The sequence below is a fragment of the Caloenas nicobarica genome, chromosome 1 (assembly GCF_036013445.1).
Source record: "Caloenas nicobarica isolate bCalNic1 chromosome 1, bCalNic1.hap1, whole genome shotgun sequence".
NCBI lineage: Eukaryota > Metazoa > Chordata > Aves > Columbiformes > Columbidae > Caloenas > Caloenas nicobarica.
This window is the reverse complement of record NC_088245.1, coordinates 107846343-107862504: the sequence shown is the minus strand read 5'-3', so window position 1 is coordinate 107862504 and position 16162 is coordinate 107846343. Positions and strand designations below refer to the sequence as shown.

The window sequence follows — 16162 nt, the reverse complement described above, 5'->3', positions numbered from 1 at the left end:
TTGGCATTTCACTTGCAATTCATGCTATGTTTCTTTGGTTTTCACCCCTGCTATTAAGTGGAAGAGCACCTGCTTTAGCTTGTAGTCATGGGACACTTTATCTCTTTAGAGGAAACAAAAAATTGGTACTGGGGCTCTGTGCTCTTGATGCAGATGCTGAAATCCCATTAATATTACTAGGAAAGCTAAGGACGCAGGGGAGAACACACCACATTTAGATTACTGTACAGTTCTGCAGTCTCTTACATGTAGCCAATACTTCCAACAAAATAGCCCATAATAAAGCTTGGAATTGAATGTTGTCTTTTGTTTGTTACCAATAATGCCTATAATACTGGGCTGTCATAGCTGAGCAAAATTCATACTGTTACAGTCATGTTTATATCCACATTCAACTTCCTTTTATTAGAAGTATAATACTGCACTTTATATCACAAATGTATAAAAATATGGCAGATAGTGTCATAACAATACTTTTCTTTTAAATGAGTATATTTAAAAAACAGACAGTTATTTTCCATTTATATATATATTTATATATAGAATAAAATACTCCTGATGCAATATATAAATGTTACTGTTAGTTTTTTATAGAAACTACTGTAGCTGTTGCACTGCTTCACAATGTTTCAAACAGCTCAAAATAACTTTACATTATAACATAAAAGATATGATTATAACAGTACAATATTAGGTCATCATAAATAAATATTACAAATCCTATCAAATATGGAAGTTTAAAAAACAAATTTAAGACATACAATTTAACTTTAAACCCTTAACCAGGATACACTTTTATCACATAAACCCCACTGTTTTAACTAGGCAGCAAAAAATGTAGTAAGGGCATAGGTCTAGACATGAATGTTTTCACCCTTATAAGTGCCAATACATATCAGAAGTCTCCCAGCTTTCAGACAGAGATGTGCACTAAGCTGGAATGTAATGTGAGAGAAAACGGCAATGCATTTTTCTCCCTGGCCGGCACACTCTGCCTGGCATCCAGCGACATTTCTGATGACCGGAAATTCACAATTCAACTTGTTTTCCTGTATAATCCCTGACTCTCACTGTGGTGCCAAACAGCGTAGCTCCACACGTACATATTGCACACCTTTATAAAGCTGAAAATGCAAGTCTTACCATCACCAGAACCACCACCGCTCCCCTACGCTGATCTCCACCTCGACTGGCCTACCTCCCGGAGTGCAACTACAAGGCTGTCTCTTTCAGATCGTTCAGGTTTGGCATCCGCGACCGGTTTGTTCGGTTATACGTGTGCCCGTTCTGTCCGCTCTTGGCCGGCAGCTGGTCGGAGTAGGGAGGCCCATCGCTGGCGCTCCGGTTCACCGGGGAGACGTGCCAGGTGGGTTCCAACTGGCTCGGGAGCTGCAGCGTTGGCCGGCTTTTCGTCTGAGGCTCTTGCCGCACGTTGCTGCTGCCGCTGCTGGAGCTTTGACTCATGGGGTGAATTCGCACTTCAGAAAAAGCAGCTTTGGCTGGCTGACTGGGTAAGGGCTGGAAGCGAGGCTCAGCAGGGACAGGGTGATTTGAAGAGGAGAGGTGTAAGAGCTTTCGGAGAGATTTTAATGGCTGGTTCTGAAAGACATGGAGAAAAGCACTTGACCTTCTGCTCGCCACCATATCAGACTTCCCGTAACACAACTGTCATATCCTAAACTGAGTTTCTTGTATTTCAGAAGACTTCTTAGCTTTCAATTTGTATTCATTTGGAATATTTCTTTCCAAGCTATGACTACACAGCTGAGAAAATGTCTTCTCATTATGACTCAATCTATTAGCTACCTGAAAAGATGGAACCTTTTCTACACCGGAAAAAAAAATTGTTTCCATCCATTATTTTAACCTTGCTACCTGTGAAAACGGAGGCATAGACAATTGCATTAGCTGCCCATCTGTCACTAATCCTTCTGTTCACTTTGGAACCTCAGCCACATTTCATGAGGCACAGACATCAGAAATACAAAGCTCCTAAAAATGTTGTGAACATCACTTAGGGGTTAGAGAGAGTCTTGTGTAATCATCTGCATGGAAATAAGGGCTGGCAGAACTCAGCAGTTAGGTATTTTGTTTGCCGGCAGCTGGGTGATACGCTGTTCTAGTCCCTCACAACTCCTTTAACTGGTGAGCTGGTTGAAGGAAAATGGAGACATGGGGTTATTGAAATGGCTAGCAAGAGCCTGGGGAAGTCTCTAAGTATAGAGTGGTATGAAAACAACCTCGTTAAATTCCACAGCTCACAGAGCAACTTGCTTCTTCAAACACTGCAGCTGCAACAAACCCTTTTCTTCAGTTTTCAATGTCGTAACGGCAACAGAGCATGGCACTGAAGCTCTCTCCCAAACCCTGCCCCCCAAGCTCATTTTAGAACTGGAAAAAATAAACTTGCATTAGTCCGGTGCTATGCTCCAATAATGTAGACTGCTTAAACTGCAGCCTGTGCCAACTGAGGCACAGCCGCACCATGATGTGGTCGTGATGCTTTGGTGATCCCAGCAAGCACCAAACTGTGCCAAGCAGCAGTGAGCCCTCGGTGTGCACCAGTCCTGGCAGAGCCAACTTCAGGGCTTTCCTACAGCGCTGCAAAGCTACCACAGACATGCACTGAAGCATCGCTTGCCTCTAAAACATAACCAATATTTTTGAAAGGCTCCAAGACTGACACAGGGACATTTTGTCTCTTTTCTTTTCCTTGTCATTCATATCTAGATTTTCAAAGAATTACACAGGACTGCAGGCACATGATTTTTTTACATTCAATGAGCAGGGAATGAGGAGGCTGGGAAATAACGTCAAACGCAATTTTTTTATTCATCAGAGAAAAAGCTGTCAAGATACCTCAGTGATGTTAAAACACAGGGAATTGATAATGCCACTTACATGAGGCTGGATTTCTGTCATCTTCTCAGGGTGCCAATCCTTCTGCCTGCTGCTCTGGTGATTAGAAGAATGAATGGCTTTCTGTAATGCCAAGAGATCCTGACCATCACTGCTAGGCATCTGCAACAAAATATTAAATACTCGTTTCCTAATATATTCTTAAGGATAGCTGTAAATCATTTCCCCCAGTTAATTACAAAACACAAGTGAAGCCCATTACTGCAGCAGAATTGCAATGACCTTTCAATATCTTTCCCCATAGTCAGAGCAAGTGGCTGTGGATATCATGCAGATTTGCTATATATACCCTTAGCCCTTAAAGCATTCGCATGCTGTTAGTGTTATTTGCTGTAAGAGAGAGCAGTTAAACAAGGCTTTAATTAAAAAAATAAACAAAAAAAAATTGTTGAGCCTCTTCTTCATTTAAAAAGCGTTCCATACTGCAGTTAAGACCGTGGATCAGTTCTATAAATTTGTTCCTCAGTGAAGCAGACCAAAATTTCTCCAAACCGATGTCTGGCTGATTTTGCCATCACAAACCCAAGAGTTTTTCCTTTCCCTGTCTTTCTCCTTCTCCATGAATACCCCAAACTAAAGCAAAAAATAAGAAACTCCCCAATCCTCTCCCTCTAACAAGCTGAAAATCTAACAAAATTTAACCTATTTTTAATGCAAGCTGTGTTTTATAATGAACAATCAGGACAGACAAAAATACAGCAGAGGCATGAGCTAAAATTTAGTTTTCAGTGTAAATTTTAAACATACATGATTTCACAACTATTTTCCTCCTTTAGTCTTAGTCCCAGGACTCATTCTCTCTGGAACTTGTATGTTACATTTTCCTATATCAAATACTAAAAAAAAACGTAGCCATGATCTATTTCAACAGAACTGCCAATTTTACCTAAATTTATTGAACTGGCCCAAGATACTTAACTGGCATGAAGAGAAAGTGATCCCATGAAAATAAAACACATGCTGCTGTAGTCAGTAAAACAAGTTTGCTGGAGCATTTTACAGTGCTATTGTACTTAAAAATTAATACCATGGGTAGAGGGACTACAGGAAGCTTTTTCAAAGAAGAACTATGCTTTAAATTATTCTTTGAATTAAAAAGAGGAAAGAGGGATTTCTTGATTCTTGGATTCTCTCCGTTGGTTGAGTCTGTCTGCAATATAAGATACAAAACCTAAATGCATAGTATTTCGAGAGATCTGTCCTTAGTGTATATATACATGTGTGTATATATATTATTTTTTAATTCTGACAATATATGGTATCAATCCTATAATTTGCTTTGGGAAAATACAATAGTGATTGAACGAAAAATGCATATGAAACAAATTCAAGGACCTCAATGCATATAAAGCATGTAAAAAGAAATCAGCATACCAATTCTTACACGCACGTTTGTTAGGAATGCAGAGTGCGTCTCAAAGCCTTTTGGAAACAACTGGTAGGTCTTGTTGATTTACTGAGCTTTGGATTAAATGCTGTAATACTGGCAATCATTTGTTACTTATGATAATGACCTAAAGTGGTATGACATTTCTTGGGTTTATATAAATAAAAACCAAAGATACACTAGCAATAATAGCAATTGGTTTTAGAACGAGCAGTTGATAGTTAGCTCCAGAAGAAATAAAAGTATCTTATTTGTAACTTGTAAAAACAGCTAGGGCTCCAAGATGAATTATTTCGGTTCTGACAAAAATATGCCTTCAATTACTTCATGTATAACTGCAAGGGCACCGGCTGTTTTATTTTAATTTCCGTAACACAACCAACGAGCATAACAATGGTTGCATAAACAAACAGAACTATCAAGTCTTAAAATTATGAATGGGATTACTTGTCACCTGCTCAGGTACTAACAAGCGCAGGACATATACACTGTCTACCATTATTCTGCCTACCAAAAGAAAGCTTTATAATACAATTTAATGGCTATATGACTACAGAGAAAGATGGCTGCACTACCAAAAGCATGGTTTTCAAACAGCTTTCTCAGCTTCTAGATTAACGAACAAGAGTCACTAATTAGCATAACTTCTTTAGGAACTTCATGGGTAGAAGAATTCCCTGTTTGAAGTTCAGTAAATCAAAAATGAAGCGAAGCATCACTAGGAAAAATGCTTGCCTGCAACTGTTTTTCCAAAGCATATAATTTCTTCAGACCCATAGCTTGCAATATGTGCCAAAATTTGCAAAACTCGGCCTCCTCTGAAGACAGCTGCCTACTGACACTGTGCACAACCCTCATCAATATCACATTGTTTGGTGGCAGATGACAGAAAAAACTGTGACTCTTTTGCTACCTTACTAAAAGACTCCAAATAAGATAGATGAAAAGGAGAATGGGTAAGAACAGCTCCACAAAAGCAATATTGCAAAGAATTCTCATAGCAGGCAGTAACGATCATCATCCCACGGGGAACTTCACCTGGAGAACTCCAGGGAGAATGATGAATGGGAACAACTCTGCAGGAGGAAGTGTCAGGAATTGGCATCAGTTCTGGGCTATTAGAGATTTTGAGAATGCCATTATTAAGATGTCTTCAACCCAATTTCAGATGTTTTTTATGACTCTTACGATGATCACCAGCAAAATGAGACTTGCCAAAGGACAGCAGAAGTAAACAGTAGCTAGCAGATGTGCTATTATCACTCTCTTAACAAACATTCTATGTCATGCTTCTCAGGACTGTGGCGGTTCTCTGGTCTAATTTGTTATTTGCTGCAGAAAGTCTGTGTCAGAGTAAATAAGTGGAATTACATACTTCTAGGACTCCATAAGAATTATAAGCTCCAAAAAAAACCTTGGGTAGTCACAAGCTATATGTTAGATTTTTAATATGAATTCATAGAAAACATTATTCATGTAGTTGAAGAGCTAATATTACAGTGCTGTTAACAGCATTTACTACTGAAGTCAAACTCGGTGCTGAACTGAAGGAAGATCCTAATAAACATCCTAATGTTTGTTAGGTAGATGTCCCCAACTAACAGACAAAAAAGAACAAAGAACAGTGCCTGAACCACACAGTTGTACACACATTGGTGGGTACAGTCTATCCCTAGATACTGTCCTGTTAAACAGCTGTAAATAAAAATGAAGAGTTTTTCAGTCTCTGGTTGGGTCCAAAAATCAAAGTCAATCTTATTGCACTAATTTATTCATCTTCCTCTGAGATACTAGCTCTAACTAGCCAATGTAATTTTCCTTTATGCAAAACCTCTCTCCCTCTCTATCCCTCTTCCTAAGAGTGAGGAGAAACAGGAGTAAGGATTATGTATAAACCTGCCCTGTCTTGTCATCAGTGATGTCTTTGGTAGCTATAGATCAAGGTACTTGTGATTTAGATGTTTTGGAATGTGCCGGATTTTGAGATTCCACACAATCCAGTCTACATTTCCTTTGCACAGTTTACTCTGAAAGTAGTTGATACACCACCTATCAGCTGGGCTTTTGAAGTACTCCTTGCCACCATGTCTGAATGACTGGAAACAGAGCAGACTAGAACAGGGTAAATTTAATACCTGGAACCACTGGCCCTACATGTGCTATTCTTTCCTGGATGTTTTGACATCAAATAAGCCCAGAGTTACAATCCAGGTATTTTGTTCAGTTGTGTGATGCCAATGGTCATATTTGAACTGGGTACACGTATCATGATATCAGGATGAACAAGTTCAGAAGGAGAGGTAGATGCCACTCCTCTAAAACCTGCCCAGCAGGAAGGCGAGGTGCATTTTTGAGTGCTACTGAACACACACATGCACATGTTCCACACAGTTCAAAGAACCAAGCAAAAAGCCTGATAATTTTAAACAGATCAGACCTCTACCAATAACCAGTCATGCCACCTCACTCTGTGACAGTAGGTATTTTGATTTAGTTACTCCCCTTCTCCAGGAGTGAGCATGATTTAAACCATTCGGAGAACCTTAAAAACTATAACTGCAGTTATTCTTAAGGAGGCATTGCGACTTTATGTAAATGAATATTTTACTGTTTCTGGAACTGTCATTCGAGAATGAGATGATGTTTCATTACTTCAGTTCTTAGGGAGATTTTTATTATAAAACTTTGTGAAATGTTAATATGCCACTGCTTTCTGACAAAAGAAAGTTCTTTCTCCCTCCCAAAAACTAGATGAAAGTGTAAAAAAATGTATAAAAGACACCAAAGGCTTATACCAAACAACAATAGCTGCAATCCATTCCTCCAGTAAAACATAAAATGTTAAGTGATTAAGACACATCCTCCTCATTCCCACCACACGGTGCAGCAAGAAGAGGGAGGCTGTTATCAAGACACTGCCATGAAAAAGACTGGACAGAATTCTCATTTATAACAGTTTGGTCTCCTCCTAATGGGTGTCTGAAATTATTCAGGCTCTGAGGACACACAATAATGCATTTGCTATTCTTGGAGTGATATTACCATACCCCGCAAAAGAATTTGCCACAACATCAGCTTAAAACCTGCATCAAAACTGGCTCTCAAAGGGTCTGAATGAAAACAAAAATGCACAAGACTAGTAGGTGAAGAAATATTTGAAAAGGCAGATAAACAAACCTTGAAGAGGGAAAGAATTTAGTTTTTATATAGTGAAGAGAGAAAATAAAAGAACAAATAGATACCTGGGGGCACAATCACAAATAATACAAAGGTAATGTACTAATCTAGCGTGTTAAAATGGTATAATTCAAAACTGATAAACATATTTTCTTTCAGAAATACTGCATACTTACGGTTTGAGATTTCTTCTTTTTCTTTTTTATTGCCCTGAAAAAACCTTGCTTTTCTTTCTCCTTGAGCTGTTCTGAGTGACTGTTAAGGTTTTCAGGACTTTTCCTAAACATGAAATAAGGTATTGTAAGAGAAATTTTATTTTGATATTATGTAAATTCTATGTAATAATGAGATCTTATGCCAACGAATGCAAATTATTGATTAAAGCAAAAAGATTCTTAATGTTTTAGCATTAATTAGTTCAAGGGTTACTATGCAAATACTGGATAAATAGTCTTACTAAATGGCATAGGAGGAACACAGTGTTAGGGGAAAATGTTTCGGTCAAACCAGTGAATAGTTATTTAGGGAAAACGGAAGCATGCATTTTGATCTTATTTTAGCCTGAATTTAATATTAAAATAAAAATATCTCACACAAGGTCTTTTAGGAAAATGAAAACCATATCTGAGAGAACATACAAATGGTGATGAGATATAAAAGCACAGGTCTAGTTTATCCATTGCTTGCTGGAGAGCCAAGAGTTGGGAAGTTCACAGGGAGAACCAATTTCAATTGAACTTCCTGACCTTTGCTGACACGGTTCCAAATTTATCACCAGGGAAGCTGGGGATCTACTCTTATCTGTTTCCACTTTAAAACTTCACTTAGTTTGTTCTGTGTGGGTGAGACAGGGCTGGCAAAAGATGACCCGAAAGTGGAACAGGTGACTTGCCTGAAGATTGAATTTCCACCTTTAACTTGTCCATACAGTTGAATTAACTACTGCTGATAAATAGCATGTTACTTCAAGTATACACAGTAAACTATATATGTAAGGTACTGCTACGGGGTAAAACAATGGTTTACGTAAGACATTGGTGAGATATAACTGCCGTTCTAGTGCCCTTTAAAATAGTTTGGAAATTGGAAATGGTGCAGGAAAGCATCGCAGAAATAATTTCAGAGATAGAAAGAATTGCTTACATTAAAAAGTCAAGAGATTTCAGCCTCTTTAGTATGTTAAAAAACACAGTCTCACCAGCTTCAACATATAGTTTCCTTGATTGTGGCACACAAGTACTTATCCAGGAAGAAATTACAGAGTACTAGAAGGATCTTTAAAGTAAAGGGCAAAGCCATAACAAGAACAAGTAGGTGGATGATGACGCCAGAGAAGTCACATTAGAAATAAGGCACCGATTTTTTTTAACCATGAGAATCATTAACCATCAGAACAAACCCCTTAGTGAAGAAGTGGATTTCCCATCTTTGACATTTCAAATCAGGACCTCATACTCTTCTGGGAGACACACACTCGTCAGATAATTTACTGAGCCTGGGCCCCAGAGAATAGATGATATTCAATGGCAACTAACATAACACAAAATCATACTGGGTGATTTAATAGTCCCTTTTCACTTTTAAATCGCATGAAAACAAAAATGAAATTATTCCACTCTCTTGATGGAAAACCTGGAGGAAAGCCACAGTTCTAAGGGCTCTGGATAACAAACAGGAGCAGCTTTTCTTGGAGCAACTGTAATGTAGCAACACATAGCTCTCTGCTATAGTTATCTTTGGCTTCTAATTCTGGCATTAAATGCTATGCTATCAGCTGGTGATTCAGCTGCTACTACATGCCAAGCTATTTTTTTTTTTCTCAAGCAAATGTGAAACACATAATTGGAATAGGAATCACTGGAGTCATCCTCCTTATTGATAAGAGTATCTTCACTCTGATAGGTGGTTTCATCAATTCCTCAGTTTCCACAGAAAACCACCTCAAGCTTGAAGTGCTACCTGGTTCTAAATAAAAATGCATACAGTGTTTAAACACCGTAATAAAGTGCAATTGTTAAGAGAATGGGCCTAGACCAAAGATTCCTAGGCAGAGAGGATGGTGGAAATTTTCCCAGTTTAGATTTTTGGAACTTACATCTAAATACAGGAAACACATTCAGGTGCACAATAACATAGATTTAACATGAAAATTACAATGCCACTGGAAAAATCTCTAGTTTAACATAATTATCAGATTTATAACACACATTTTAAACATATCGTATTGCTAAGGATTCCTGTTTCTGTCAGCTCCCTGTATTTGGTTCCACTGTGTAACAGCAGTAAGGCAGTCTTTTATTAGGACCAAGGAGAAAGCCTGAGCAAAAAGATTACTGACAGCCTTACAGATTGGGTGAACTCACAAGACTGACTTAACACAGAGAAAACACCTACCAAATTATTTACTAAATGATTTGTACTTAATTTGCTGGAAAAGCTGGAAAAAATCATATACCCCAAGTATCCTGCTTGTACTCTGAATGCTTCAGAGCCTTTCCCCAAAGGAGCTCCTGTGCATCCACGTGCAAATTTACCCCAAGCCACAGCCCCAGTACAAATCACCAACCCAGTGACTAGCTTGGCTGCTGAGAAACCACTGTCAGATCATAAGAAGTCCCCATATAGTTCCTCTACATCATCCTTTAAAATTTTTCAATGTTTTGCTCTGGCTTTTCTGTTCCAAAGTCTATTTCAAAATGGAGATGCTGTGTTTTTAAAGGTGAACTTAATCTTCAGAATAAAGCTTGGGACAATTTTTTGCCACACCTCTAGACAAAGATTCACTCAAGTGTAATTCTTCTCTTTGGCCCAGCGAACCTGGATGAGAAACCTGCTCCCTATAGCAGACAAGCAGAGAAGTGAAATTCTGCACCATCAATTCCTCTTTATGACTATAGCGACCAGAGAAGAAAAATAAGAGGCTGAGAAGTCTGCTCATTTTCAAATACTGCTTGCCCAAAAGCCAGTGGTTTTATACTGACTGGTTTATGTCATTAACTCCTATGACTCACGTCGCAGTACAGTTGATTGAAAAAGCATTGACCTTGAAAAGTAACTGCTTCAGAACACATGCTCATTACGTGAAGAGAGTGAACATATATAGCATTATAGCAGGAAGCTTCGACACCAAGATTTTGCACTGAGTAAAAATAGAGCGGAACATTTTGATCGATGAGATGAGACACTGGGGTATTTTAGGCATCCCAAAAGATGATTTTCATATTTTCAGACAATAGGCACTACAGGAAAAATTAGGATTATCAGAAAAAAATCTGAATGGTATAGTAATTCAACACTAAACTCTTACAATATAACTCCAAGTATCTTGGTATTTTGCATAAAGCATCAGCTCTTGAAAACAGTTACACCAGAATTTGTTACGCAGTGTCTCTTCCACTAGCAAGTAAACCCAGCCCTAGAAAAGAGTCCCCACCCAGAGAGCTCACCCTCCAGCACAAACCACAGCAAAACGTGCTGCGCTTTGCTATTTTATGTTTGTGTGCCCTTTGCATGCCTAGAACGTATAACGTAGATCACATTGGTTATTCTGGTCTGAGACATTTGGAAAAAGCATAGGTATAAACAGAAATTCTGTGATTATCATTAGCATGTACTGCCCTGGGTGTCCAACTTCATGCAGGTACAATGAGGTGCAGCATCAAACGTGCACGGGGCAAGCAGGCTGATGTGCTTTAACATTAACTAAAAAGAATAACTATGAAGCATGCTGCTCTCATGCTGCCATAGATTTGTATTGCAGACAGCATTTTTGGGGGGGGCAATTCCTCATGCTTGTTTGAGTCATTCTTCAGCAACCCTAATCTCAGCAGGCAGCTTGGCTTGGAAATCCTCTTTAACTGCCAGTGTACTACTCCCTTTATGGAACTGCTCACAATTAAACGATAAGGGTTTTGTGTAATGAAGAAGTTACTGAAATCTCTGAAGTTTTCTTCGGAAGCTAAATGAACAAACATTAATTCTCCAAGTTAGCTTTTGGTTTTGCTCCAAATAAAACCCTTGGCAGTTAGAGAGTTACCACAAACATCAAGAAAATGTCAGAAACAAGTGAAGCACCTCAAATAGATGGTTTACTTAAGGTAAGAATCTCAATCCCACAAGCTGAAGCCCATACTAAAACTTCTTGGTCTAATAGCCTGGCATTGAAAGCTTAAAAATCAAAGATCAAATCTGAACTTTGCTTGGAGCTACATTTTTTTAATGTGGAAAAAGAGGATTTTAAACTGGAATAAACCCCAGATCTACATTATTATATACAGAATACCACCTAGAAGCTGCTAAAGCCACTAGATCACCTGAAGTTAAGGCATCACTAAAAAAAGTATACATACATATGCATATATACATACATATGTTTTACATTCTCCAACCTTCCCTCCCCTGGTATCATTCAACATTAGTAACCATAAAAATTTGGAAGAGGTTGGTTTTGTAAACTTATGAAGCATATACTTCAGTAGGCTTACTTTTTGGACAGAATACTGATGACTACAAATTCTGGAAAGCTTCCTTGCAAATAGAGACTGCATCATCTCATTTTTAGTACAAAACAAAAGCACTGATGACTGGGGAAGGGTCAGGGAAGAGGCACTGGTTACTAGAAGAGACTGGTAGGGAGGTTCAGGTGTTGCCAAATAGATGAATAAAGCAAATATATTGGATGACAATGTGTAGGCAAGAGTGTTGTGCAGGAAATGTCAGAGCGAAAGCTACACCGTTAGGAAGGTGAACATCTTCAAGCTGTGCAGAGCAGATGCCTAAAGCCTCAACCAGTGTAACACACACAGGTGACTTTTAAGCTTGCGAGTTTTAAGTTTGTAATTTCCTAATATTTTTACAAATTCAAGAATGCTGTAAATGAACTGGAAAGTATTTACAGTGCAGCAACAGCTGTACTGCAGACACAGCTGAACAAGCCTGAAACTAGCTTGCTCAGATCTTGGTAACCTTCTAGTTTCAGGAACAGTAAGTGTGACTACCTTGTTACACTGATACAGTGATATTATAGCCTGCCATGTCATGTTTACAAAATACTGTACTATTTTTGAGTTTTAAAAATTAACGGTAGGTAGATAATTGTAAGCCTTTGACGCTCCTAAGAGTAGGATGTTATTTTTTTTTGTTCTTTCTTGAATGAAAGTTCCTGTGTGTTTATTACTATTATACAGATATACAAATAATAATAAATATTATATATATGCTTCCCCTTTTTATTATTTTGCAGGAAGGTATGATGGATGCTATAGAATACATGACAAGCTGTTTGTCATAAAATGAATACATTTAAATGGACGTTAAAGGTCTAAACAACAAAGCTTTCCAGAAACCCCCCAGATATCTTGCAAGCAATGGATGCAAACACTTCCAATATCATGTGCGATAAAGTATTGCATGTTGGAATTTATTCCAAAGAGATATTTAGAACTATAACAATGACAAAGATAACTCAGGCCAGAATTTTGGCAGACCAGCAGAATGAGGTTAAGCATCTTACCTATAACTATTGATTTTGCCCAGCTCAAGACAAAGCTTGTACAAGTGAAAGAGATAAAACATCTACTCTGGTATCAAAACCAAAAAATTTTAAAAGTTCAAGGTCATTTACAGAAAAATAAACCCTGGCAAAGAAAATATTTTCTAGAAGAGGAAAAATTTGCCTTTTTTTCAAATGAAGTTGCCTAAAGTTCAGAAATGATCTAGTAATTGAAGAGTAAAACCTGATGACAAAAGTCGAGTTTATAACATCTTTATTTTTAAAGAGGAAGGACAGCGGGGACGGAGTGAAGAAATGCACACAAAGACAAGGGAACACCTGTGACAATTCCGTCTAGCAAACATTCACAAAATCTTTGACAGAAGAAAAGCAACACAAAGCAATAGTATGAGAGCAGCAATATTTTACAGTTGTGGCAAGTCCAGGTGGAATACATGTCACTTATAATTTGAGACGAATTGTCACGTACCATTTACGTATGTCAGTCAAACATCAAATATTTACTTCATCATAAAATTGATGTAAGCAGAATTACATTCCATTACAGCTTCCGACATTTTCATAGGTGTTTACACAACTTCTACACAGAAAATTAAGTAGAGGAACATAGACCCTACATCACTCAGGAATCTGATTAAGCTGCATTTATGGCACAGAACAATTTTGCAACAACATTAGACCATTGCCAGGACAACTTGCACAGAGTTTACATGTAGAGCTGGGCAGGAAACATTTCAGGAAAATAGGGAGTAGGAAAAGCAAAGAGCAACACATGCCAAAACAGCAGTAACTTGGTGTTGTGGGCAATGCCATTCCTCCTGTTCCGCACGAAGAAATACATATTCTTCCGTGGGTTCTTCTCTCAAAGGAGCTGTTCCACTTTGTGAAAATATCTGAGTGCATTAATTGGAGCAAGGACTTAAATCTAACTGTCTCAAAGTTAATGAAGGGCTTTATTCACTGGGCCATATTCAGCATCTCTGCGGTCTTTTCTCTATTTCAACAAGATGCAACAGCTTCAAGAGAATATATTGAGAGAAACAGAGAATGTGCTCCAGAAAAACCTCTAACTTCTGGTTCAGGGCGCTCACTTGTTAGATCTAAGATCAAGTTCAAGTCTCTGGTTTAAATAACAAAGAACAAAGGCCCTGCACTCAAGTTCCTCACATTCAAAACATAATGCTGACCACAGAATATTTGTTATTTTGAGTGTATCTATCTGTGGTTTTGACTGCCAATTCCATCCTGGAACTGAAGTATCTTCCCAATAAACAGTTGCTGGATATCAGTCTGTTCCTTTGAAAAGTTTTGGTTTTGATAATTTGGCATTGGAAAAAAAATACTTGAGTCAAAAAATTCCCAACCAGCTCTAATTACATATGCTATTATTTCAGTTCAGACTTAAAACGACATCACACGTTTCTTTGCAGTGACCACGTAACAAAAGGTAATATATTGCTGAACGATATATAAAGCAAAACAAGATTCCCATTGGCTTGTGTTATAGGCAAGATAGAAAGATTCAGATATGAGGGACAACAAAATTTGTGAAAGGGTTCAACAGTAGGAATAAATACCTTCTTTAGCCACATAAGTCACAACTTAAGTACCACCTTTTTACATAAATGACCGGATTCCCCAGCTAACTTCAGCAAAATGGATGTGGGTGAAGCTACTGGAGGACAGGAAGCAGACTCTAGTCAGTCAGGGCAGGTGACAAGGGTTCTGGAGTGAACATCATCTATTACTGACATGGGTATATAACCTGAACACAAGCTGAAACACCAGCTGCTTCCCTTCCCCACCCCCCACCCCCCTTTCTTATATAAGCAGATAATTCACAGGTTGTTCATGTGAAAACACATTAAGTCAACAAACCACTGAAAGAGTTCTTTAGATAGCACGATTTTATCACAGAGCAGTGTTTCAGATAGTGGCATGAAGCACAGTTGAACCATGCGAATGCAAACAGTCCATTCCTGCCACCAATCCTCTGAAGCTCCATTTGCTTATTTTTATTGTGTGCTCTACTGTGACTGAACAAAGTAGAAGATTAAGAGTATTTTAGAGCTGAACAGCTCTGAGAGCAACAAAATTAAGATAGTTCCCTTTAAGTCCTGCAAAGCTACGCATACGCTGTCACTCTATTAGCAAAATTATAGTTAATTGTTCTATGTTATATAATGGAGCCATGTGATGCTTTTAATCTTTTAAAATCAATATACAACACTAAGATGTTGCTTAGTCCGTTTTCCCATAGAATGTACTCATTTCCTTCTGTGGTGCATAAGCAAAAAGAGCAGCAGTCCCCATTGTAGAGCAAATATTATATTCTTCATTAATACAGTCCTATTTTATATATGGAAACATGCTTTTTGATATTTTTTTTCCGTTTGTCTGACAATTCATGCTTCTGGAATACACAAATAAAGCTACGGCCTTGCTATCCATACTATATGCACACAAGCACTTTGTATTATCTTTAACCAAAGATTAGTAGTGGGGGGGAAAAAAAAAAAAAAAAAAATCAGGAAAGACTGGACAGAAGTATATAATCTTTAATGCATTCAGTGTGATAGTGTAACGAAGCATTTCTTGTTGCTCAAAAAGGGACAGCAAACATGCAATGCTATGACAAGTATAGTCAGAGGAAGCAACGAAGCATGTATAGACAATTGCAAATTTTGAAGAAAAACATAGGGTCTTTTTTTCCTTCCTGTTAAAAATCCTTTTTTTCCCTGCCATTCTCTACACATCTGTGTAAATAACAACTCACCAGGTGTCAAAGGTGGTTTGTCTCTTTGAGTGGTTTGCCACCGTGCTGCTGTCTGCTGGTAACACAGAGGCTCTGTTTGACACATTGTTTTCTACGTACGTACTCTCTGGACGTGGAGATGGAACTGAACAGAGAAACAGCAAACAATATACACTGAGCTCTGCCAAAAATCACATCTTTCAGTTGTCTGCTTCCTCTCTACCTCTTTCATAGAAACAAGACAGTGAAGACACAGTTGTTTTATGATACTTGCAAGGTAACATTGGTTGTAAAATGAGAGCATCATCAGAACTTGGGTAAGCTGTTACTAGATCTGAGAACATTTCTATCGGTGGGGAGTCACAAGTGCAATCAATATTTAAAACCAGGAAATAGAATAAAAGGTTAGAAT

At 38.2% G+C, this 16162-nt stretch overlaps 1 protein-coding gene across 4 annotated transcripts in view; it reads right to left on the bottom strand.

The window, feature by feature from the left end:
* Window positions 1-778: 778 nt before the first annotated feature.
* CDKL5 (cyclin dependent kinase like 5) overlaps window positions 779-16162 on the bottom strand; it is a 123156-nt gene continuing 107772 nt past the window's right edge. For 3 of the 4 annotated variants that reach the window (XM_065637099.1, XM_065637118.1, XM_065637108.1), the window contains exons 14-18: window positions 15772-15895; window positions 7660-7762; window positions 3947-4069; window positions 2902-3021; window positions 779-1599 (exon numbers count right to left, since the gene is read on the bottom strand). In XM_065637099.1, the coding sequence (XP_065493171.1) occupies window positions 1213-1599; window positions 2902-3021; window positions 3947-4069; window positions 7660-7762; window positions 15772-15895 (857 nt within the window). In that variant the 3' untranslated portion in view covers window positions 779-1212. The remainder of the gene's footprint in view (window positions 1600-2901; window positions 3022-3946; window positions 4070-7659; window positions 7763-15771; window positions 15896-16162) is intronic. The other variant, XM_065637123.1, reaches the window with a different exon arrangement.